Raw genomic sequence first — 25,768 nt, forward strand, 5'->3', positions numbered from 1 at the left:
TTCCCTTCCCTTCCCTTCCCTTCCCTTCCCTTCCCCTGGCCTGAGCTACCAGGGAGGTCTGAGCCTCTCGTGTGTGTGCTGGAGGGTTGACCAGTTCCAGTGGCTGGTTGAGGTCAGCTGCAGCAAGAATTCAAGTTAAGAGAGGCAGTTATGTCTAAATACAGACAGTCTGGTGTCTTTGCAGCTGTAGCATGCCATATTTCAGAATTATTGAGAGATTTTGTTCCAACACTTCTTCCTCAGAAGTCCGACCCTGTATCTGCTGAAGTGTCGTACTCTGTTTTGAAGATGAGATGCATTTGGTACTTGTGCACGGCGGCAAAGCCAGCGGCACCAAATCACTGTCCAGTTTAGCGTTCTCAAATTTGAATTTTCCCAGAATTGCCTTCTTTCTTATCCTAAGTTTACTAACCTCTCTCCAACTTGGAAAACATCCTAGAATTAAAATAAACTCTGGGACATAATCCTGGAAGCAGTATACATCGTTGTGAGCACGTTTGGTTTGTAACTTAAGAAAATTATTTTTGTTTCTTTGGAAAATAGGAAGAAATAATCCCAAATATGAGTGTGACTGGTGATGAGGCCGCTGGCTTCAGCTGGTGAGAAATGGAGCTCTTCGGTTTGCACTGGCTGAGATCCTGCCCCCCAGGCTTTCAGTTTGACTGCTTTTGTTTTCAGCGTGTATTGATACAATTTATTGAAATTATGGTGTTGTCTTGACAGCCTTCAGTGTTTTGGTTTTTTTTTTTTCCCCCTCTCCATGCAAATAACACATTGTCTTCAGGGAACTGTTTATACAACCATGGAAGCATTTACTGTTTATCCTTCGGTTATTTATAGTAGTGAGTAATATTGAATCCTTCCTGCTTTCCCCCTCCCTACCCCTACCACGCATCAAGTTAGTTTAATGTCTAAATGCTGCTTTGATTAACAGCGTCTCTTACGCCTGACCGATCTCCCATTCGTTGTGCTTCCCTTACCAGTCCCGCAGTGTCGATAAGCAGCACGCCGTGATCAACTACGACAAGGAGAAGGATGAGCACTGGGTGAAGGATCTCGGCAGCTTGAATGGCGTAAGTAGCAAACCTCCTGGCTGATGGAAGCGAACACAGAGCATGCTGAGTCTGCAGGCACTCGTGCCCTCGCTTAATGCTACTGTTAGACCCTTTTGGGTCACTGCAGCTGTTGGCATGAGTTAAGCTAAACATCTATAATAATTTGTAAGGCCCGAGATGGAGGTCATGTTGCAGCTCATCTTCGAAGAGGAAAGCTTTGGTCAATACTGTGTTTCATTTTCCCTTTCTCCTGGCATCCTTGCAGAATGCTTTAGGGCTCGCAAAATCAAAGAGACTCTTGCAAAGAAAGAGACAGAAATCTCTTGCAAAAATCCTCGTTTTGGGGATGTTAACGTTAAACCAGTGAAGATTCTGCAGCAGCTGTTCAGCATGAGCAGGGTGACCTTTTGGCGATTAGTTTGTCAGTGCACAGAATGATTTATGGGCCGATGAGACATTTAATTTCTTTGAGGAGAAACTATTTAAAACCACCTCTTCTTCTGTAATAAAAACTGCTTTTCTGTCTGCATTGAGCCTGGTTTGCGTGAAGACTGAGGGGTAATGTGATCCCAGGACAGGGAGCTGAGCCTGCCTCAATCTTAACCCTTGCTCTGGTCCCAATTCATGCGGTGGTGTGAAGCAGCTCAGTGAGGGCTTTGTCTGCCCACCTGAATTCTGTGATTTTTAAATACACCATTGTAGTTAGAACTGTCCTAATGTCACAGCATGCCTCTTTTTTCAGCTGTTTCTTTGTACCAGTGGAGTTATTCCTCTGCTGGAGCAGATCTAAGCTAGATTCACATAACTATCTCCCCAGTAGGGGTTTTACTGCACTCATTGTTTTGGGCTTAGAAACAGAAGCCCTCTACCATCACAACCACGAAACCACAAGACGAACCCAGAAACTTGTACAAAAGCAGTGGCTAAAGCAGACCTCAACTTTTGTGCCTCTTCTGGCATCTGAAAACAGTGAGAATGAGTGCTAATCCTTCTCAGTCTAATAGCTGAAACCACAGAATCCTACTGAAATGGGAGTATTTCCAGTAACTGGAATCCCTGGTTCATATTAACTGTCGAAATGTTTTGTGTTTTTTTCATTATAATGTTAAGCTGATTCTGCAGTCTCTATAAAGAGTCTCTGGGTTTTGAAGGCAGCATTTCCATCTGCAGTAAGAAGTTTCCTTGGGTTATTTAAACTAACCATGGACAAATAGATAACATCATCAACATGTGTTTTCTTGCAGACTTCTGTTTTGCAGAAAGTTCAGCAAGTAATTATTCCTGTTCCAGGTCTGACTGTTGTGAGAATTTTACGTTCTCACAAATTTCATGCAAATAGGAATTCTGTGCCTTTTAACCAGCTTCACTGCTTTTATTCTGAAATCACAGGCCTGCTCTCCAGCTCTTCTGTAAAGTGCCGGGAAGCTGGGAGCTGTTGTCTGCTGGGGTTCTAGTTTCCTGTTCTAGCATTTCTTTTTCCCCTGTCATTAATACTTGGTCTTATCATGCGTGTTTGGTTTGGCCGAGGTGAGAAGGCAGAGGGAGAAGACTGTGCCTCAGTGAAAGCATCTACATTCATTTTCTAGTATGATTTTGATTCATCTGTGCATAGCTGCATTTGTACTGAGGCTACAAAGCCCAAGCGGCGAGTTCCTGGTCTGTGAGGTAGGGCAAGTCCTGATGCCGTGACTGCCTGGTGCAGCTGAGTGCCTCATCCCTGCTGGCACGCTCGTGCTGCTCCAGCTGAGGTCGTGATTCAATCTTATTTGGCCATGGTTATTGCAAAAATTACATGGGTTTCTTTGTGAAAGGTATCCAGGAGTGCTTGATTTGTTCCCCCGTTGTTCTGTGAGGATTGTTCCTTGAGGCGTCCCCTCTGAAAGTGGGCATCTCAGACATCTAAGATGTTTGTTCATGACTATGAAGTACATTTCTTGCACCTTTATATGATAACTTAGTTTCTTTGACCCTCAATTAACTCCTTGGGGCGCAGGAAAAATGAGGGGCCTGTTGTACTGGTATATGGTGTCTGAGGCCACGTTGTCCAAGACATCACGGTGATGCCACTGCAGATACTTGCTTTCCTGTGCATTTTCATTCCCCCCTACCTCTGAGATAGGCTTTGCCTGTTGAATCATCAGGCCTTGGGGATGACACCAGTCTTGTTTGACATCTAGTGGAGAGCTGAGCTGGGGCTCAGGAATTAGAGTACGAGAGGCACTGTTTGCTGCTCTTGCCGGTTGTGAAGGGTGGAGGAGAACCAAGACCATCTGAACTTCCTATGGAGTTTACGTGTTCAAGCAAGGGACACTCATTTCATTTGCAGTTGGTGGAAAGGTAGATCTCCCTAAAGGTCCCTTCAGAGCACCTTGCTTTGAAGCGTAATTGAGATGCTCTAACTTGCCCATGGGAGCTATTTGCTGTTGATTTTTTTAGGGAACTTAGTTCCTCGCCTGGCTGACTTTGTGCTAGTGCACCCCAAATGTGTGCCGTGCCGTTGGCAGATGGGGTTGGGTGCCCTCCGAGAGCCCCGTCTGTCTGAGATGCCTCACCTTGATACGCTCAGTCAAAAAACATCCCTGTGCTTCTTTCCTGCAGACGTTCGTCAATGATGTGAGGATTCCCGACCAGAAGTACATCACCCTAAAACTGAATGATGTCATTCGCTTCGGCTATGATATCCTTCTCGTCTGAAGAGGGGGTGCGATGCAGTCGTTGGTTGGGTTTTGTGCTGTTAGCTGCGTGGAGGGATAACGGTGCTAACTGGGACTGATGAGTGAGGGTGTTTGTTTTGCCTCCTGGAGCCTTTAGATGATTCAGGAGCTTTTGTTTCTTCACCATGGACCTGATTCGGAGCACATTAATCATGCCTGCTAATATCATTGGACTTTGAATCGGGTCCTGCACTGACAGTAGTGACTGTGGAGGCAGTAACTGTGGAGGTGCCTTTGTTTCTCCACCATGGACCTGATTCAGAGCACATTAATCATAATGCCTGCTACTATCATTGGACTTTGAATCGGGTCCTGCACTGACAGTAGTGACTGTGGAGGCAGTAACTGTGGAGGTGCCTCTTCAGGCTCTAAGGAAAGGCTGCATTTGTTTTCTTTTTGTTTGGGTGGCAACTGTAGCTAATACCAACCAGGGAGCAAACATATTTCATGTGCTTTTGTATGAACTAACAGCTTCCTGGGTTTTTTTCATCCAACTTGTTAATCGTTTCACCCAAATGCTTGCTTTCGGATAATTTGCAGGTCTTCAGCCTTAAACATTTAGCTTTGGGGCTCGTGGTCAGGCCCTTGACTCTGTATCGATTGAAGTTTGCCTGTGCAAATTGCTCCTGCCATGAAATGCAAGAGTAAATCTCTCTGTAGCGATAGCAACCTTCACCTCTATTGAGGGAGGCTACGCTGAAGTTACTGCTTGCTTTGCAGTCACAAATGCTGCTGGTGTCTGCTAAAACACCTTTGCCTGCATCCCTTTCCTTTTTCTCCTGACTGTATGACTGGCTGTAAGCATAGGTGCTGGAAAGCCTTTCTGAGCCTGCTGAGCAGCTGTGGTAAGTAGAGATTCTTATTGCTGCCTTTTTGTGTAATATAATCCTTTTTCTCACTTTTTTTTTCTCTCCCAGTTGCTTCTATCTGCCAAGCTTTACCCACTCAGGCTGAATTTAGCAGTATCAAGTGTCTTCTCCAGGTTTCTTTTTTCTTTTGCGGGGAAATTTCAGTTGAAACAGTCCAGACATTGCTGAGAATAGAGGCAGAGACTTAAGTTTTACCATTGGGGCTGGGGAGGAAGTGTTTGGGTGCAAACCCAAAGGCCACATTCTTGTGCTTTTGTTGTCCTCCTGATAACCAGTTTGCGCCTGGCCATGCTGTAGACCTTGAAATACTCCAAACCTTGCTGAAGCCCAGAGAGTGCTTTCTGATTTCTAGATGTGTGGGGAAACTTGAAGCTTTGCTGTCTAGTGAAGGCATGAGCCAGTGCCTAGAGCGTGAGCAGGTTTTACTGTCTGTGATACAGGTTTAAACTTTTTATAGAAAGCAGCTCTGAGCAGCTGAGTTGAAGTGTTCAGTCCTGCAGCCCTTACATGGATATTCATGTGAAGTGAGTGATTGCATTTATGAATTGTAGAACTTACTGCCCTCAACAGAAACACTTCAGAGAAGGTGGGGTTTAGACCTGTGTCTTGACTTCAGCGTGGCTGCTGTGGCAGTTACGGTCTCTCCCCCTTCTTTGCTGGTTCAGTGGTGCTCTCTCCAGCAGTGCTTTCTGCACGCACCACGTTCAGCTCGGTGTGGACAGCAGCACCTCCTGAGGTCTCGGAGGCAGCTATGCGCTGTTGCATAAAAGCGTTTGTCTCTTTTCCATTTACAGTTTCACTTGCAGGCTCTGTGGAGTTTCCCTGCTATGCCAATATCACTTGGTTTATTTTTAGTCTAACATTTTTCATCTTTCCTTTTTCCTGCCCTTTGCTCTGTGCTGGCCTGATTGGGTTCTTCATGATGACATTGCCAGATGCTTCGTGTTTTTTTTTCCTCCACCCAATGTCACTGAGGATTATTGCCTAGGCTCCACCACGTTGAATGCCTCCCTTCCTAAGAGGTCACGGCAGCTCATGACCTGATTTACTTTTCAGCCAGGAAACTGCAGTGGCTGAAAGGCTTTGTCGGGGCAAGACAGCACAATAGTTCTGAGTGTCGCTGCAGGGAGCTGAACTCTTCCATTCCCAGGTCCCCAGTGTGTAAGGCTGCCCCATCTTGGCCAGGATACTATGGGGGGAGAGAGGTCTGTCTGGAGCTGGCAGCTGGGTGGAGAGGAGTGGGGTGTGAGTCGAGTCAGGGCTCTGATTGCTTCCCTGGGTCCTGCACAGAGCTGCTGGTGCTCCCCCAAGGTTCTCCTGCCCTGGTCCATGCTCTGTTGCAAAACGGGCACTGCAGACCACGGTGGAATGCAGCACTGGCAACTTGCAGTGCTCTGTGAATTTTAAGCTTCTCTGGATTTATGGTCTTATTTTCTTTCTGTCACTAAATGCTAAATGTCTTTGTCTATCTGATCCCTTTACCATTTCCTTAACGAGTTCTGTACATTCAAACATGTATGTCCTGGAGCAGATTCAACACAAAGTCCCAGAAGAAGCATTAAAGGTAAGGGTATCTGGATGCAGGTGCTCTTTTATTTACTTTTAAGTGCTCTAGTAATGGTCTGGCAGTCTGAAGAATTAAAATACTCTTGATGGCAGTGAAACTGTTCTACAATGTGAGGCTTTCCTTGGATTGGGACTTAATGAACCCTTCCTTTGAAGAGAGAGACATTTCCCAGTTATCTCAGCTCTGATCTCTCTTATCCCTGTGCTAACATGTAGATGAAGTTATTTACAGTTTTGTGACTGCCAAGAAGAAATGTTTCTAAAGCTGTACAGTATGAAAGAACAGTCAGCACATCAGCTTGGGGGTGAAGCAGAACTTGTTCCTCCCCAGAAGGAGAGCACAACTGCCTGTCTCTGAGCATGGTGACTTAGGTCAGCTCCATCACGCTTCCCCCAGCAGGCTAAAGTTTGTTTAATTTATTCCTGTGAATCGTCTCATTTCTGCCTTCAAGCTCCCTGTTTTTACTTACTGAGCAGTCCTCAGTGAGGTGTTTTTTAAACAGAGTTCAGTAGCAGGTACAAAATATTTAAGTACCCTCTTATCTAAGGCAGAAAAGCAAACCCTCCAGGCAGGAAAGCTGCCATGTTCAGCTGAGGGACTCGGCTGTCACTGCCGAGCATCACCCCTTGGCTGGCAGATGCTGTCTTCTTGGCCCTGCTTCCATGTTTAGGGCTTGGAAAGTACTGGAAATGTAACAGCTGCAATTGGCCAAATGATTCATTGAACTTGCTCAGGGAAATCTGGATGGGTTACGCCCTTTGATGAATTTACTTGTAATAAACCCACTTTTAAATAGTTCATTTACTATGTTAATGTGGAGCCTGTTCTAAGCCAGAGTCACTTTGCTAGCTGGTGAGTTTGGAGGGAAAGAATTAAAATAAATTTTAATTGCCTTTGCTGAAAAATTGAGATAATGCAGATGAGCACCCTGAAAGAATTTATGATGTTGCTTTAAGAATAAAGGAGATTTCTCAGGATTTAAATCCTGAATAGAAAATGTCCTGAGTTCTGATTCTTCTCAGTTTAGTTTTTAAAGGATTTCCTAATTAGCTGTTTTGCAGAGCTAAGTCACAGTGACCTCATGGACTAGAATTGTCACTTAGTGTTTTCCAGTGGGGTATCTGAAAGCCTCTCAGCTGACAGCCTCTGCTCAAAGGGGCTTGCTTTTTGTGGCAGAGCATAGTCACAGTGTTTGCCTTTGCGAGATCCGTTTGTGGGGAAGGGTGGTTTAACTTTTCCATGGGCTTGCACACGGATTGCATGGGCGCCCTGCGACTGTTTGCTTGTGTCTCTCCAGCATGAGAAGTACACCAGCCAACTTCAGATGAATTACAAGGGCTCAGCAATGAAGAGGGCGGAGCAGCCCATGGAGCACGGTGTCTACACTGAGTCCCCACAAGCAAAGCTGGAGAAAGGAGAGAGGAAAGCAATTACAGGTACTTGCTGGGGAACCGGTTAATCAAGATTCAGAACAGTGTGCAGCTTGAAAGCCCTTCGTTGGGTCAAGATCAAGTACAGAGTCTGGGCTGCATCTAGAAGCAGCTCCAGAAGGGTCATCTTTCTAAACCTGTGAGTATTTCAGACTCAGTTTTTTGGAGATTTGGTCTCCTGAAAAAAAAAACCCAGCTGGCATAATGGCTCACACATGCCTTGTCGCTCTGTGTGTGCTGGAGAACGTGTGGGCCGAGCAGGTTTGGTAAGTTCTTTGGCACTTGTCTGGTCTATTTTTAATTTCCTAATCATGAGGTGGTATTTGAACAGAGATGGTGACTCAGAGTGGAAAATGCATGGCTGCTGTGGCGTGGTGCTGGCAGGCAAGCAAAGCAGAGACAAACCATTTCTTTCTGAAAGCCCTCTATGGTCTTAAGCTGTATTTCCTAACATGCCAGTAAGTGGGATTGAAACGACCAAAGTTGGGAGATGTTTACTTCAGGTTCACTCTTCCCTGGCTGCAAATCTTTTCAATTTGAAAAATTGCTTGTGTTCTTCATTTCTTTACCCACTGCTGTCTTCCTTTCAAGACCCCTTTGTTATTGACTCTTCCTTTCAGGACCCTTCCTGTTCCCCACCATGGTGGGCCAAGACCTTCCCAGCAGTCTTGTCTCACCCATCTGAGGTTCCTACCTCCTCTAGGTACTGCCGTGGCAGGTCTCCCCCAGTTCTGTTTAGATATTTGTTGGTGGCCTTCTAGAAAATATGGTTCTAAAGCATCCCAGTGTTAGATGACTGCCAGTGGTGGCCTTGTGGCACCAGGATGGCAGAGCGATTGGAAGGCTTTAGGGTTAGCAGAGACACTGTTGAAGGAAGGAGCAGAGTGGTGAATGCAGGGAAGGGGATTGGCAAATAAGAGTGAAACAGCATCTTGGGCGATTTGACCTAAAGATAGGTACAGCAGCTTTCTAGAAATGTATGCAACTTTGAGTAAATCCGTTAAGGCTTCGTGATTACTAATTGGAGTGGCTTGGCTGACCTTAATCTCCCATATATTGTCTTTAGGAAAATCTCTCTAAGCTGACACTACTAAAACAGTGTAGTTTTTCTCCCTGGTCTTCCTGTTTCCTCCAGCTGTGCATGGAAGCACATGCACATGTACCTGTGTGCCCAATTCCCGTTTTCCACACCACAAAATCTTCCTTTGCGTTGCTTTAGCTGTGTCTGCGTGTTACCCTCTTCTGTGGATGTGGCATTTGTGACTTCGCCTCACAAACAGGCAGTTAAAGGGATGAAGTTGGTGATGATTGACCGTGACACTGCAGAGGATGAGAAGAGGTGAACCTCACTGGGAGGAGAGCTCCCCAGCTGCCTTGCAAGAGGCGCAAGGTTCTTGAAGAGCATTGCCAGCAACTGGGCCGGTTTGCCAGTAATCAGAACCAGTTTGCCTTTGCTGCTGCCTGCTCACATGAACATTCTAATTTTTATTCCTGACACCTTCCAGAATACACACTGCTTGCTTTTAACCTACATATCACAAGCGGTTGATATGTGGAGCATCTTCAAAGTCAGAACGTGGAGTGACTCTTCAGCAAGGTGACCTGTTTCTGCAGCACACGGTTTGTAGACCTGCAGTGTGTTTGTCATCGCTGGTGGGCACAGACCATAGGTCTCAGGCAAAAAGGGCTGTGAGTTCTTACTGGGGGCCACTACTGAAGTATGTCACTTGCAGCAGGACTGATGGACGGATGTGGAAAACGTCTCTAAGTGCTGCTAAACCCCCTGAAAGATGGAGGAATTCAGGACTTTAGGTTGGAAGTCTTTTGCTGGATTGGACTGGAGCCTGTGGAAGCAAGGGAGGGAGTCTGAGCGTTAAATCAGCACCTCATTCTCCAAAAAGCATCTCTGTCCCGTGAGCAGAATGATCAGTGGGTCCCTTTCTCATCTGCGATGTGAGTAATTCACCTTGTCTTCAGCTGCACACATGCACGGTTTCTCCTTGATTGCTCAGAGGAGTGGCAGCAATTTAAAATGATTAGTGGAAAGAAGAATGTAGTATTCTTACGGAGAATGGGCTTGCTTAGTGGCAGCAGAAAGAGGCTTTGGGGAAAGAGCTGTTTTCCTAAGCCTGTAGGTATTTAGGAATTTGCATTGACTAATTAAAGCAAGATCTGGGGTGACAAAAGCCTTTAGAAAGATCACTTCCCAGGGTGGAAAAGAGGCAGAGGGAATGCAGGCTTTCAGGGAAGAGGTTTAACAAAACAATGGGAACAATTAGAGCTGCTTAGAAATGAGAGGAGGTGAGGGGCTGAGGATAAAGAGCTCCAGTGGAGTGAATAGGAAACAGCCAGTTAGTCTTTGTGCTGTTGAACTTGCAGCTTTTGGGTGCGTGTTGCCTGTAAGCAGAAAATGATCAGTCTTTGTGAAATGTTTGCAGCAGGGAGGTTGGTAAGCCCTAGGGGTTGGATATAGATATGAATAAGAGAAGTGCCCGCAGTTCAGCTAGTTAATGCTAAAAATAACCGTCAGCGCTCTCGTTTAAAGCCTTGCATGATCAGGAGGCCAGGTACAGCCTTAAACTGAGCGGGTTTTAAGACTGTCACAATCCCCATCTGTTGCTACCTGAGTGGAGGTACTGGATGAGATAAGCTACTTTGTGGTCTTCTGTTTCAGCACATACTTAATCCTCAGGCTCATCTTGATTATTTTTTTTTTAAATTTAATTTTTTTAAGGCCCTCACAGGCTATTGAGAGTAGATAATGCCGAGTCTGAGGACTAACCTCTGAATAACTGCTGCAGGCCTGACTTTGCAGAGGTGGAGGCTGCCTGCAGCATCCAGCTGAAGTGGATATCGCCGACTGCAGGAGCAGGACTTGAGCTTCTCCCGAGCTCTGTGAAACAGTCTTGCTCGCCAGGTTGGTGTCTGTGTCATTAGGGAGGGAGTCCTCTCAGCAGAGTGGCCGACTGGAAAGTCTCGTTGGTGTCCGGGGCTGAGGGCAGCAGGCAGCGTGGATGGAGGCAGTGGGAGCTGTGCCCAGTCGTGGAGTGGTTTCCATGGTCTTTGGCTGCCTTCCCCATGAGATCATGGTAATAGCTATTTAGATGCACAGCTCTACCCTAGCCTTTAATTTAGGGGAGTGGTGGTGGTGTATCTGCTTTTTGTCTGAGCGAGGGTTGTGATACCTGCAGCGTGTTAAAGGTTTGACCACGATACAAATAAATTTGTGATTATCAGCCTGATTTGAAAGCCTCTGGCATCTGTGAATGTTCACAGCAGGTACAAAAGACCAGGTCTTAGGTTTGCCACGCACACGTGAAATCAATACTGCAGCAGAGAGTCAGAGAATTGCTTTATGGTTATTCCTATTGGATCTGAATTCTCTATTTTGAGTTAAAAAGCAGAGATGTAAGGAATTAATTGTAAAACGTTATAGTAAGATGATATTTTTTTCCCCAGGGCCTCTGCTGTAAGAAGCCTACTCTGCATCTTCTGAAGATGGACATTATTGTTATTAATAATGAATCAAAAACGGTTGGACTGAAAGCTAGCTGGGTTTCTCGTGCTTTAGTTATGACTTGCTGTAGACAGCTTCAAAGCTATGCGTGCTTCTGTCAGCAGAGAAATTTGCTCTTGCTGTCTGTCTCTCCTGTGATGATTTGCAGCTTTGTGAGGACGTGGGCAAAGTGCGGACCTCATCCTGTCCTGACCACGGGGGGATTCCTTCAAGGGAAATCAGACCCCTCGGTGTGGGAGCTGCCTGCTCATCGTGAGAGCTCTACTGCCCGGTTGCTGATAGAAAGCATTAATGCAGGCTTTCTCCTTTCCCTGTCATCACCTGGACTGTCATTTTTGGTCCTGCCCTTGCGTTGTTCTATGTGATTCACTTCTCCATAGACACATCCCTTGTCTTCATACATCTCATTTTCTCTTGATGTGGTGCCTCTCCTTCAGGTGATCAGTAGTTTTGTATTAATTTAGCTGGCCGCATCGTTGTTAGACGTCTTAAACAAATGGACCTTGCCTGTTCTGCGCTAAAACAGCCTTTGTTTTTTCTCTTGAGCGATGGCCCCGAAGACTGAAATCCAGGAGCAGAACACACGCATGTCAGTGATCTTCCCTGTACTACACTGTCACCGATAGCTCAGTGGTTTTTTGGCTGAATGCTTGTGCTGACCTCAATTGGGTTATCTAAAAGGATGGTTTTCGGGCTGTCTGCCTGAATTGATGAGCCAAGAAATATGTCTAAATGAATTGGCACCATCTGGGTAGCCTGGCATGCAGTGGAGAGAATTGGTAACGAGCTGCCATCAGTTGGAGGAAGTCTCATGTCATTAAAACGAGTGAGCAGTTTGTTTGCATTGGTGCTCCTCGCTTCGCTGCTGACTCGGGCAAGCCCTGGGTCTCTCTGCTCTTGCAAGAGCTTCCACCTTACACTAAAATAGACCAGACAGGCTGTGGCTTCAGGGTGGTGTGCGTGTCTGGGGACACAGGCAGACATGCTGCTCTGGATGCTGTGAGTCCAAGGTGAGGTTGCTACCCAAAATGTATCCCAGCTGTTAAAGAACAAAGCCCCCTGGCACAACCGCATACGTAGCTGCTCCCTGGCCCGCTTCTGTCACAGCCATCTGGTTTAGCTGCCTTCCTATCGTGCTTTTTTTCCCCACCCTCCCCATTTGTATGTAATATTGTTGTGTTAAAGCTGGCGTGGGAAGAGGCATCAGGTCGGTCGTGCTGGCAAACGAGAAGAGACAGAAGCTTCTGATGTGAGCAGGGCAGCAAATTCCTGTAGCTCTTCTGAAATCGGGGAAATTTTCCTCTGACTGAGGATCTGGCCGCTTTCAGCAGTAGCTGAGAATGAGGGTGTCTGTGTCATTAGATAATGTTTTCCAAAATGCAAATTAATATGAAGGCTCAGTGGAAACATTGATCGCTCTTAAAATATCGAAACTGTCCCCAAATAACAAGATACTGACTCCTTGGCTTTCCATCTGTGCTGTTTGCAGTCCTCAAAATGAAGTTCCAGTTTATTGTGGAGACTGAGGTAGAAGGGATGAAAAATAACCCACAGAAGTGAGCAGATGTGCTACCCGTGCTGTAAGGGAGTGCTGCAGGTGGGGCCGTGTGAGCTCTGTGTGTGGGGCAGGAGGGACCTCGTGGCACCATGCAGTGAGTGCTGCGAAGCAGCCCTTGCCCTGGTGGCCCCAGGTCTGTGTGCTCTGGCCAAGCTGATGGGCTCTCTGTAGGTGCTCCTTGACATGCCCTGGGATTCTGGCTTTGTGCTCGCTTTTGTCAGAGAGGGAATTTGGGGAGTTTCCAAGCTCTCTTAGCTCACCTCTACCCTTTTGAAAACAAAATTTTCTAGAACAGGTAACTAGGTTCTAGAATAGGGGGCCTTTGGGATCCTGTGAGGCGCTGGGATGTGCTGGAGAGATGAGCTGTGATGAGGCAACTCCTTGCAAGGTGGCAGTAGTAACAGCACCCATCCTTGGGAAAGGTGCTGCTTGTGCAAGGGTTGAGTGTGAGGCGGTCTTTGCTTCTCATCCATAGGGTAGTATGCTCAGGATTTCTTCCGCGAGCACCTTAGAATAAACTACTGATGTGCTTTTATAATTGACTGTATTAATCTGAGACAAATGTCCAAAATCTCATGTGTTTCTTCAGGGTGGAGCCCCTTCACTATGCCCCGTTCATGTTTAGGCATGGATACTCCAGACATAGTCTGGGTCCAGTTCTGGGCCCCTCAGTTCAAGAAGGACAGGAACTGCTGGAGAGAGTCCAGTGTAGGGCTACAAAGATGATGGAGGGAGTGGAGCATCTCCCTTCTGAGGAGCGGCTGAGGGAGCTGGGGCTCTTTAGTTTGCAGAAGAGGAGACTGAGGGGAGACCTCATTCATGTTTAGAAATATTGAAAGGGTGAGTGTCACGAGGATGGAGCCAGGCTCTTCTCGGTGACAAACAATGATAGGACAAGGGGTAACGGACACAAACTGGAACACAGGAGGTTCCACTTCAATTGGAGAAGAAACTTCTTCTCAGTGAGGGTGACAGAGCCCTGGCCCAGGCTGCCCAGAGAGGTTGGGGAGTCTCCTTCTCTGCAGACATTCAAAACCCGCCTGGACGCCTTCCTGTGTAACCTCATCTGGGTGTTCCTGCTCCGGCAGGGGGATTGGACTGGATGAGCTTTGGAGGGCCCTTCCAATCCCTGACGGTCTGGGATTCTGTGATTCCTGGCTGCTTTTAATGGATTTGTCCATCACCCCAGAGTCTTGTTCTCCTCTTCCCGGCCCTGCCTGCCTCTTGGCCATCAACACCAAGGTCAATGCTGCAATTCACAGGGTGATAATCCACTGCAGTGTGCGCCCAAAAGAGATCCCTGCTGGCAAAGCAGATCCTGCGTGGCTGGGGTCTAGAGGGCACGTCATGGTGTGAAGAGAGAGCGGCAGGTTTCTGCTAGGCTGTGTGACAGAAGGTGTCAGCCTAGCAGAGACAACCCCACATTTGGATGCTTCTGTTCATTGACAAGCTTGTGAATAGATTGGTTTTTTTTTCCTTTTTCCTTGTTTTATTCTTTCTCTCTCCCTTGAGTGGTTTGCCCATCCTCAGTTATGAGATGCATTGCTTGGCAATTCCAATTTATTCGTGGTGAGAAATGCTTCCTCCTTTGAACTTTCAAAGGCTGCCTACATAATGGGAACGCAGTTTATCTTCCCCGCACTCTAGGCAGAGAGGAGAGTCATACTTTCAGCCTCTTTTGATCCTCAGTGTGAAGGGAGGCAGCATGGTTAATTTTGAAACATGAAGAGGATCTCTTGAAAGGGGCCTGTGGGCTGCATCTGTAAAGCAGAATTTTTGCCTGTGTACTGTCAATGTGTGAGCTTATATATCTCTGGAGCTGTTTTAGGACAAAACCCAAACCATCTGAAGTAGTCGCCATTGGGTCTGTGTAGCTTTAGAAACAGCAGCATAAAATCAGCCTTCTTGATTTCTTTGACTTAATTCCCTTTCCTTTGCTGACTTCCCTTATGCTAATGGCTGCTTTCTGTCCCTTTTAAAGTAAGGCATGCAGAATTGCAGGGCTGTTTGAGGGCTGCTCTTTTCATGGTTTGAAAATCACACGCCGAGCAGCAGCTGGCGGTAGCAGCCGAGCTATGGCTCTGGAGCTGGGGCCAGGGTTTAAGACGTGGCCAGTAACGCGTGTGCTGGTGGCTCTTATGGGTAGAGACAGCAGCAGCCAACCAAGCTGGAGCTTAACCTCAGCCCCTGACCTACGCTTGTGTCTCTATCACCTCCAGATGAAAGAACAGAAGCGACTTTATTTGCTTCTCTTCAACTATAATAAAAACATAGCAACCATACCACAGTTAACTTGAGTTGTGGCATTTTTACTTGTTGCATTAACAGCAGCAGCCCAAGGCATTGCAAAACTCAATCTTGTTTTGTGGGAGGCAGAACAAGGAGCAGTGGATCAGCTCCTTTGGGTTGCAGTGAATTCCTGTGTGGGCTCCTTGACCAGAGAAAATTATAGAAGTCTGGTCCTCCTAGGGGAAGCTTCTCCATGAGAAAAACCTGTGTCCTGCAGTGACTCTGGAGTCCGCTTGGTTTACTTTAAGCTTTAGAGGGCAAGAGTTTACTTCTTTATGTATGTTTAAGGAGATAGTTTTAGCATTTTCCCTAAATTTGTAACGCTTCAAGAATTTCCTGCTGTGGGATGTGTGTCACTTAGAGTGGGAGTGGTGAATAGTTGGAAAAAATCCCTGGCCTCACAACATCCAAGGACATGGTGGGGCAAGAAAGGGCAGAGCTGAAGTCCTCCTGGTTAAGGTCAGGAGAAAAGTTCTCTTTTCACCTGAATTGCTGGTGAGTTGCAGACAATTTTGTGGTTAGGGTTTTGTAGTCTATCCTGCCAAAAATCTTCCAGTTCCTGTGAATAACAAGGCTAGGAAGGGAGAAAAGCCAGTGTTTGGGAAACACGGCTATGCAAGATGGTGAGGGGAGGTGGAGTCAGCATCGTGCAGCAGAAGGTAAAACAGGAAAAAAGGGGAGGAAAAATAAAAGCCTGAACATGCTCGTTATCGTGTGTGGTTTGCTGTTGTTGTAACTGCAGCGTAACAGGTACGTAATCTCATCTGACCCTGCTGATTTCCCCTTTTTTTGGCACGTGGTTGACTTCTGTGAACGTGGTCAATGGATGTTTTCTGTGTCAAAGTATTTGCTTGTCCTCTTCCTAGAAACCAATAGTTACCGAACCCCTCTTTATGGGCAGCCCTCCTGGTGGGGAGAAGATGATGCAAATAACAAGGAGGACAGAAGGCAAGAGGAACATTACTCAGGTAATGGAGGTGATTTGGGGTGGCAGAAGATGTGGGGGGGGACACAAGATTTCTGCACACTTTTGATCTTTATTGTGTGAAGTCATCCTGCCTCAGGACTTTAATTACCACTGCTTTTGTGCTCGTATTTGCACGTTCTTATGTGTAGGTTGCTGCTGCCGAAACCAGGATAAGGGAAAATTGAAATGATTCCCCTAAAATACTCGAACATTAGAAACAGCAGTTGTGGACTAATTCAGTACAGACAAGGAAGGTCTCACTAAGCTCATTTGAGACCTAGTTATACAGCAGTGCTGTATCTGTGATTGTATGCAGCCTGCCTGAGCAAACCATCCACTGAGTCTTCCAGCAGTTTCCTATCTAAGAGGCACTTCAGAGCTGATGCATTGACTGGGCTGGATTTGATTGATACGGAAGCAATCCGTTTCTCACCTCTTTACCCTTGGAAGCCAGTTAGTCTTACCACTCCTGTTGCTGTGAATCTGTATGCATGGAAGATACATCTTTTTTTCCACTTGTGCAGTAAACCTGGTGTTTCTGTCAAGCATACGCTTCGCTGCACAAAGCAGCATTGTGTTTTGATGCACATGCAGCCTAACTGCTCTCTAACAGAGAGGGGTTGTGATTAGCAGCCCTACCAAGAAGTTGAAATAAAGAAGCGACCCTCTGGGTACTACTGGAAAGATGTGGGTTTGTCCCTGCTGATGTTACGGAATTAGGAGTTGATCCAGCAAAAACATGCCTGTGATCAGCTTTGCACGCTCAAGCTTTTCCTTTGAACTGCAGAAAGTTGAGTGGGTGCGCATGTGAGTGAATTCAACAGAGTGAAACAGCATCTTCCTTCCACATCAGCCCTGGTGTACAGAAACCCTACATTTCACCAACCACGTAGGTTCTGCCAAAACATAACTCTGTGTGTGTGTGTGTTCAGCTCTCTCTTTGGGCAGCAGTGGGAGAAAGGACATAGTGAGTATAACAACCGTTGGTCAGATTGCAGCAGTGCAGTAAGCAGTCATTTCAGTGGTAAGGCCAGAGTACAAAGCTATCTGAAACAGAACTGGTATTTTTTCTTTAATCCATTTCAGCTAATGTTTGTGAATTTAAGGTTTTCTTGCCTTTTTTTTCCCCCCCTGTTGTAGAAAGATCAAAAGAGATAACGCAACATGAAGAGGAACTGAATGGTAATATTTCTGCTTATAGAGATACACAAGAACAGTCTGTGTTTCCCTTCCGGAGAGAGCCAAGTTATTTTGAGATTCCAACTAAAGAATTTCAGCAGCCGTCAAAATCTCCAGAAACACAGGTCCACGAGATCCCAACAAAGGACATCGATGCTGTAGTGGCCCCCGTCGTACAGAGTCATGCTTCTTTCACCATTGAGTTTGATGATGGTACCCCTGGTAAAATAAAGATAAAAGACCACGTAACTAAATTTTCGCTCAGACAGAGAAGACCGTATAGTAAGGAACCAGCTCATACAGAAGTGATGTCAGCAGAGAGCAAAGTGGCTGACTGGCTTGTCCAGAACGACCCAAGCCTGCTGAGATGTCAGTCTCCAGGAGAGGATGTGTACAGTACAAAGAGCGACCTGCCGGTGCACGTGAGGACGCTTAAAGGTGAGTGAACGTCTCGTCATATGGACATAGTTCTCTGTTGGCTGTGCAAATCCAGCATAATAAAAGGGGAAAAACTCTCCTGTCAAGGAGAACTGGACTTAATTATCCGCTGCAAATTTGCCACATGAAGAATATTTCATGAGTGACTGTTAATAGTTTCGAGTCTGGCTTGCAGACTCTTCACCTGGCCTTGAAGTCACGTGTGAAGTTGGCCTGGGGACAGTCCAGTCTGCTTGGCAGTAACAGGGATTGAAAAAAGGATTTTTGTTTTTAAATGTCTAAAATAATTTCCATGTGGTCAGGCAGATATTTCAGTGGATTTTCTTTTCTTGGCTTCTCCTAGGCAAAAGAATGACCTTTGAGCTGTAGTCCAGAACAGGCTAAGCATGGTCATCCTGATGGCTGGAATGACCAGAGCCTCTTGGTCAGACGACCAGAGGTCGTGACACAGAGACTGCTGATAGAGTTGAGATCTACATAATCACCCGTGGAGGGAACTGTTGTGCTTGTAGAACAAGATTTCTTTGCTTAAACTAAAGTTTCTCTGAAATCCTGCTCTGTTCAAGAGCTTCATGTTTTGTGGACCTGAGTCCTTTTAAGTGCATCACTGCGAGGAATTCTTTGGGGCTTTCCAAAGGTCTGAAGTGTAGTTTGGAGCTCAGTTCTTAGTGCAGCTGATGGGACACACATGCTTCTCACGTGACTTGGAATATATTTTGCAAAACTTGGGTTTTGAGGTTTGGATGTGGTTTTTTTTGTTGTTGTGATACTGGATTTTGTTGATTTGCTGGAGAACGTTGCCAGGAATACAAATGTGCTTCAGTAGTAGTTTTCTTCTTTCCTCTTGGAGAAAACTGGGGAGTTAGGCAGCTGCTGCTCATCCCAGGGTTTTCCTGAGTGATGCACAGGAACACCAGACTGACTGCACTCGCCTCTTTATGGTCCATAAGGCATGGAAAGAAGTTGAGGTAATTTAGTGCATAATTTGCATATCCAGAAATCAACTCTTTGGACATTTGATTAAAACATGTAGTGTTGGTGGCCTGAGGAGTTTATCCACCTCTGCTTTGGCAGAGGGCAGGCTGTCCTTTCTCTGCCATAGCGGAGTAACGTGTTCCTCTGACAGGGCTCATTTTGAAGATGTCTTGGAGGCTCCTGCTGGCTGCCTACCAGGTTTGCTCTTCAGGATCAGAGATGCCCGCTGTCGGGGTTCATTAGTAACAGTCGTTCACTTTCAGGAACAATGTGGTGGTCATAAAACGTGGTATCGAGAGCAGAGGGTTCAGGCTTTAGCAGCTTGAAGGGATGTGCGTGGTGTTCTACTGGGGCATCCATGGGCACGGTGGATGTTCTTCCTCGTATCCTTGCTGTTTTGCATTCAACAGAGCTCCTAGCCAAGACCCTTTAATTTAAGAACTTTCCCTTCTAAGGACTAAGCTCATCAGCTCTTGGGCACAATGCAAAGTTTGCTGGCTTCCTTCACTGAAAGCGTTAGGAGACTCCTCAGAGGACTGGCTCCTGGGTTGAACGGGTCTTGTATTAAATTCTAATCTTTCACAGCTAACTCGAGGTAATAAATGGTCTTCACTCATGTGTCTGGAGAACTTGCAGAGTAGGTTTGAGCAGTTTTCCTTTCAAACACGTGGTATTTTAGCCAGTATATTTTGCTGCATATTACAGTCTAGAGCGCAGAGACCTCTTTCCCCATTCTCCCAATGACAGGTTCCTGGTCGTTGACTGAATCGTGTTCTGTGCCTTCACACCCGTTTCCTTCTCCAAAAACAGGTTTGTTTTTTGGTTTACTTTTAACTTCTCCTTTAACTCACTTTCTGAGAGTCCTGAAGTAAGGTGCTGAGGGGCAGAGCATCACTGATACAAAGAGAAGGTTGTAAAGGTGGTTGTCGCTAACATAAGAGGATTATGGCTTATTTAAGCACAGAGAATGCTAAATAATGATTTAACCTTTGCTTGGCTGGTGATGGGATGGTGTAACTCATGGGGGTGTCACGATGTGGTTCTTAAATCTTCAGGAAAGGTAAAGAATCCTGCAAATCCACTTTTCTGTGAGCCTCTTGTTTGATTCCCCCTTGTAGAGTGGGGTAACGTGGATGCTCGGAGGCGCACGCACTCATGATGCTCTGATCTGGGCTTTCATTGTGAGGATTTGGTTTCATGGGTTGCAGCACGTGGGATTTATTTACTGATCCTGCAGAGAAGTTTCAGCTCTGTAACAGAGAGAACCTAACGAGGTGATTCTGGACTGCAGTAATTGGGCAGGACAGCAAAATAATGTCATCGTTTTTATTTATAATGGGGAAAAAAAGAAAGAAGGAAACAAACCATTAGGTATCTAAACCAATCAGTGTTACAAAATCAGAAGCCCTTGGGATTGAAATAATTTCTTGAATTGATTTTTAATAACTGTAGCCAACCAGTTGTGAAAAGTGGGGTCAGGAGACAGCTGCCTTCTCTTTAATGTCCTCTGATGTGATGCAGTCCCTGTACCACAGCAGATGTCTTTTGAGTTGTTCCATCCCATAGGATTTTTTTTCTTTTAACTGACAAGATAAATATCAACTGGGAGGGCCACAGCAACGGAGAATATGAAAGTCAAAGCTCCATCCCTTGATTTCAGGCAACAGGCATGAGGACGGGACGCAGAGCGACTCCGAAGACCCTGTGGCGCCCAAGGTGGAGAAGGAGGGGACGACGGGCAGCGAACGCGCCGCGGAGCAAACCAGGCTGCAGCGCCAGATGAGGCGTGATCCCCACGAGATGCTGCACAACAAGCAGGCCTTCGTCATCGAGTTCTTCGAGGACATGCCGCGGAAGAAGCGGTCGCAGTCCTTCACGCACAGCGCTCACTCCTCCCAGAGCGACACCGATCTGGGCCTGAAGACCAAAGTTGAAAAGCGCAAGAACGCGCCGCCGGCTGAGAAGGTGGGAAATGCGGTGCCACCATCCCACCTCGGGGCCCAGGCGGGCAAACCCAGTAATAACAGCTCCTCTGGGACCCAAAGAACTGGCTCCTTCAAGAGGGAGAAGACGGAGGATCGGATGAGCTCTTCGACCTCCTCTTCTTCCAGAGCGTCGGCCAAAACTTACGGGAGCGTTGGGAGGAAGTCTAAAATGGCTCAGGATATTATGGCTGAGTACTTGCGGGAGACTGCTCAGTCTGGGAAGCCAAGCACAGAGAAACCTGCCCCTCTGCCTGGGCCAGTAGCTCCACGTGTGGTTATAACATCAGAACCAGAGCCTGCCCCTGCTCCACCTCCGGAGGTAAAGTCTGCGCAGGGCAGGAGGAATGATGAGGAAGACAGCGTGAGCGAGACGGGCACGTACACCATTGAGACAGAGTCGCAGGATAAAGAGGTGGAGGAAGCACGAAAAATGATAGACCAGGTAAATGCTGCGTTTCTGTGTTTGGCCAGCGAGCTGAGGGCGAAAAGTTTGGGCTTCTGCACCTTGTGCCGGAGGGCCTCACTTCATTAGCTGTTGCCATGAAGGACTGCTCCCTTTCAATTGGATGCAGCAGGGTTTTATGGTTAGGGGTGGGAAATCATCCTGGGTGACCTGTGGTAAGGACAAGCATTGAAAAAACTGAGTCTAGTCTTAAAACAAAAAAAACCCCAAAACAACAAAATTGCAAACAAACAAAATACTCCTAGAGTGCAAGAAGGCAAGGTAAGCCCACAGCAAGGAGCTACCTTGCTTCCAAAATGGGATTTGGATGCAAAAATGCAAGAGCGGGCTTGCCATCTGTTTAGAGGAAAGGCAACAGCAGATGAAAGATCAGGCTGACCCTGCCGAGAGCTGTGACTGGGAGCAGCTTTGCTCTCTGGGACTGCTCCCAGTCCTCTGCCTTGGCCTTGCATCACCTCCTGTCTGCTGTTCTGAGGATGAGAGGATGAGAGCTGCAGCCTATCACTGATGCAGCATCCTGTGGTAGGAAAAAGGAGATGCAGGCCAAGGGCTGGTGCCCTTGATCCTTCATAAGGCTTAGTGGTGGGTGGTTCTGAATTTGGCTGTGCCTGGTTAGAGAGGCAGTGCTTGCTGGCAGGGCAAGTGGCAGCTGGTTGAGATAGCGAAAGGTGTGGTCTAGGATAGAGGCAATCCCAGGTGGATCTATACCCGTTTGGATTTTGCAAAGTGAGCGATAGGCTAAAAACAAAACCCCAGAGATCAGGGAGAGGCTTAGAAAACCCCACCCAACTAAGCCACTGCAGGGCAAACCAGAGTTTGGCTGATTTTTCAGGTTTAGCTTTCATCTGCCGTCTGTTATGAAAACAAAACTGGCAACTTGCTCTGAAGAGTTAGTGAGGTGTAGGCAGGAGGATGGTAGGGTTTAAAGGAAGCCTTAATTGAACCTGGCTTCAGAGCTTTGTATGAAGTGTTCGGTGAGCCTAGACCTAGCCTTCCGCACTTGTTTGTTTATTGCACTTGTGCCTTACATTTGGTTTGAAATGTGGCCGGAAGCTTTCAGGGCAGGGTGTTTACAGAATCACACAGAATCACAGAACGTTAGGGATTGGAAGGGACCTCCAAAGCTCATCCAGCCCAATCCCCCTGCCGGAGCAGGAACACCCAGATGAGGTTACACAGGAAGGCGTCCAGGCGGGTTTTGAATGTCTGCAGAGAAGGAGACTCCACAGCCTCTCTGGGCAGCCTGGGCCAGGGCTCTGTCACCCTCACTGAGAAGAAGTTTCTTCTCCAATTGAAGTGGAACCTCCTGTGTTCCAGTTTGTGTCCGTTACCCCTTGTCCTATCATTGTTTGTCACCGAGAAGAGCCTGGCTCCATCCTCGTGACACTCACCCTTTAAATATTTATAAACGTGAATGAGGTCTCCCCTCAGTCTCCTCTTCTGCAAACTAAAGAGCCCCAGCTCCCTCAGCCGCTCCTCATCAGGGAGATGCTCCACTCCCTCCATCATCTTTGTAGCCCTACGCTGGACTCTCTCCAGCAGTTCCTGTCCTTCTTGACCTGAGGGCCCAGAACTGGACACAATATTCCAGATGCGGTCTCACCAGGGCAGAGTAGAGGGGCAGGAGAACCTCTCTGCCCTACAACCACCCCTCCTGATACACCCCAGGATGGCGTTGGCCTTCTTGGCCACAAGGGCACAGTGCTGGCTCATGGTCATCCTGCTGTTTAAGCCACAGCAAGACCCTAGTCCTGACATGAGATGGTTAATTGTTCTGGTGGGGAAATATGAGGAAAAATGGCACAATAATACATTTATTTCTGGGAAGTAGTCTTTGCAGACATGACTCCAGCAGGCAAGCTGGCCACATTCTGCTCCTGACTCTGCCATAGACTTGGTGCAGGGCAGACCTGCCACTGGGGAAACAGCCAGTAATAACCAGGCCTCAGTATTTCTGTCCCAGAAGAAACATGATACGAATCTCGGACTTGCTGAGGTTTTGAAATGGCTGCTTTTTGTGTTGTGCTCCCTCCTCCCCCCGCCTCCTTTTTTATAAATAGAAATGGAAGTGGAGTACTTTAAGGCTATCTCAGCCCAGCCTAGGTACCATTCGTGGTGGCACCGTCCTCTGACCTCCTTGTAGTCAGGCAAGAGAAACGAGCCCTTTGGAGGCGTGGATCTTGGTCACCCCCCTGGGAAAGCCTGTTTGTGTCCAGAGGGAATGTGGCCAGCCAGCTCCAGCACTCGCCCCTTCTGAGGTGCATCCTTTCCCAGGTCCTCACGCCTGCTTTGCTCAGCCCGTGTACTGCTACAGTCTATGAAAGACCCTGGAGATGGAGCTTTCCCAGCTTTTTCTAATCCTCTGTGAATTAGCTGGTTAAATAGCTTTTGTGATGCTCATCCTAAATGTCTCAAGGCTGAAAAGGGGACTCCCTTTCAGTGAAAGTTACTGCCTTAGTTAAAAGCAACACAGCAAAACAATGAGGGTGAGAGGAAAGGTGGGTGTGAGCGGGATTCTATGAATGAGTGTATTTAAAGATTTAAAGCTGCTACTGTGGAGTAGAGAAGAAAATGATTTACTTAGTGTGTATGGAAGTGTTGGCAAGTATTTCTAGCCTTTTGGGATCATAGTTTGTGTGTGACTAGTGCTTTGGATTTGGATTTTGGGCTAATATCTTTCTGTTGGATTTTTAATCTTTCCTGTGCAAACCCCTTTCCAGGTTTTTGGTGTCCTTGAGTCGCCTGAATTTTCCAGAATATCTTCATCCTTTAGACCAGTAATTAAAGGTGAAAAAGATGACTCCAGTTCTCACCAGCATCTAATCAGTGAAAACGGCACTAGTCAGAAGTCACCTTTGCTCCAGGCGTTTGCCTCAAAAGCTGTGAGTGGGTCTCAGGCTGATGTGCAGGTACGGGCAGTGCAGGCGTCTTGCTGGGGTGGTGGAGGTGTTAGATGGGTTTTCTGTCTGTACGGAAATGTGACGCGTAGATTGATTTCCATTTTGAGGAGACTGAGTGATGTGTGCGTGAGAGGTGAGGTTTTGTGGCTAGGTTTGGTTTACAACCCCTCTTTCTGACCCTGTCTTCCCCGCTTTGTTGTAGATGTCTGCAGCAGCTCAGGGGAGTCAGAAGTGGGTCTCCAGGTGGGCGAGCCTCGCAGACAGTTACTCTGACTCTGGATCTGCCTCTGGGCAGGGTGACGGAGGTGCAGGTAAGTCTTATCCTGACATTGCTCTATCTAAGCTCGTAATGACATGAAAAGCAGAGATTAAGGGCTTCTGTGCATCTGGTTTTGGCTTCTTTTCTATTTTAGCTAATGTATCTGGGGATGAGAAGTACAGAGTGAATTGTTCCCAATGGAGTAAAGATGGAGTGAGCCTCTGGTTTGCATTTCAGTCATCCAGAAAGTTCTTAAATGTTACATTTGACATGACTAAAGGGCACATGGGAAGGAGAAAGATTATAAGGGCCTTGGGAGTTAACTAGCCCTAAGTAATGATTATTTTAGACTGCCTTATGATGCCAGATGAAAGCCCTTTGCAAGTTGCTTTGGACTTAATTGCTGACTTGTGCTTTTTTCTCGTGTGCTTCTCCTGTGTCTGGCTCTGCTGAGGATTTTAGGCTACTCTGGCATCTGCTGTCAGGTGGTGGGTTTGAAGTGTGGAGATTAGCGTAGAAAACTGGATATGGAGGGGAGGAGGGGAGTGGGAGGAGATCAGGCTCCCATTGTACGTGGGAAGACAGTTTACAGACCCCCACATCCTGTGGGTATGTGAGAAATGGAGCTTAGTTGGCTTTTGGAAATGTTTGCACCCTTTCTTGGTTGGAAATGCCATGACCTTCATACCATCAACAGCTGTAGATAGACGCAGTAAAGATTAGAATAAACCTTTGTTTTGGAGGTCACTGCCACTGTTTTCAGGCTCCTGGACTGTTTGTAATATTACCATGGCCAAATAACCAGTTATCCTGGTGTTTAAAGGCAGCATTTCCTGTGTGACCTGGTTTGGGTGATCCTGCTCTGGCAGGGGAGTTGTGCTGGATGATTTTTCGAGGTCCCTTCCAACTCCTAATATTCTGTGATTCTGTATCAGACGTGAAGTCTTGGCCAGCAGCATGGGAGAAATAAAAGTGCTTTTACTATGAAGTGTGTCCATACTGATGATCCCACGATCGTCGCTGGGGTGATGAGCTCTAATTCAGAGCCTTTTAATTGTTACAAGGTCTTTCTCCTGAGACTTTGCTGTGGGACGTGATAGTGTGAGGACTTGTACTGTGGAAAACACCACCTGTTTAGTCAAATGGGCTGTGTTGTAGAATGGCAAACGCTGCATCACTGCAGTGGTTTATCTGATGCATTTTCATTTCATTCTTGTGGCCTGATTTATGGCAGATAGATGCCAGCAGTGCCATTAGCCTCTGAAGTATGTGCTTGCACTGAGAGGTATGTTATGGGAGAATGAATCTGAAATCCTACCTTGAGAGAGGGAAGGTGTTAAGCACTCTGATCCAGCAAAGGAATTAAGTGTGGTGTCTGTATTGATAAACCTGAGGAAGCGAGCACCAGCCAGGCCCTACTGATGTTCATGTTACATAAAAGCTCAGTTCTAAGCTGTCTCCGTTTAGGGCTCAGGGAGCAGGATTTTCTCTCTGTTGTCCCCCATCCTCCCAGGGGAGGATTAAAAAAAAAAGGGAATAGAGAAAAAGATGCTTTGCACAGGGTCAGAAGTTAAGACTGTAACAAGTTGGCCAGAAAAGCCAA

General features: G+C 46.8%; 1 protein-coding gene across 1 annotated transcript in view; it reads left to right on the forward strand.

Annotated features, from left to right (window-relative positions):
• LOC104545299 (centrosomal protein of 170 kDa protein B-like) overlaps positions 1-24,217 on the forward strand; it is a gene marked incomplete at its 3' end in the record, with an annotated part of 35,056 nt that extends 10,839 nt beyond the window's left edge. The window contains exons 2-10 of the mRNA XM_010190400.1: positions 984-1,073; positions 3,654-3,732; positions 6,144-6,202; positions 7,503-7,641; positions 15,866-15,967; positions 17,107-17,583; positions 20,219-20,985; positions 23,727-23,915; positions 24,109-24,217. Coding sequence (XP_010188702.1) covers positions 984-1,073; positions 3,654-3,732; positions 6,144-6,202; positions 7,503-7,641; positions 15,866-15,967; positions 17,107-17,583; positions 20,219-20,985; positions 23,727-23,915; positions 24,109-24,217 — 2,011 coding nt within the window. The remainder of the gene's footprint in view (positions 1-983; positions 1,074-3,653; positions 3,733-6,143; positions 6,203-7,502; positions 7,642-15,865; positions 15,968-17,106; positions 17,584-20,218; positions 20,986-23,726; positions 23,916-24,108) is intronic.
• Between the last annotated feature and the right edge of the window lie 1,551 nt (positions 24,218-25,768).

Source organism: Mesitornis unicolor, unplaced genomic scaffold (assembly GCF_000695765.1).
Source record: "Mesitornis unicolor isolate BGI_N332 unplaced genomic scaffold, ASM69576v1 scaffold1208, whole genome shotgun sequence".
Classification (NCBI taxonomy): Eukaryota; Metazoa; Chordata; class Aves; order Mesitornithiformes; family Mesitornithidae; genus Mesitornis; species Mesitornis unicolor.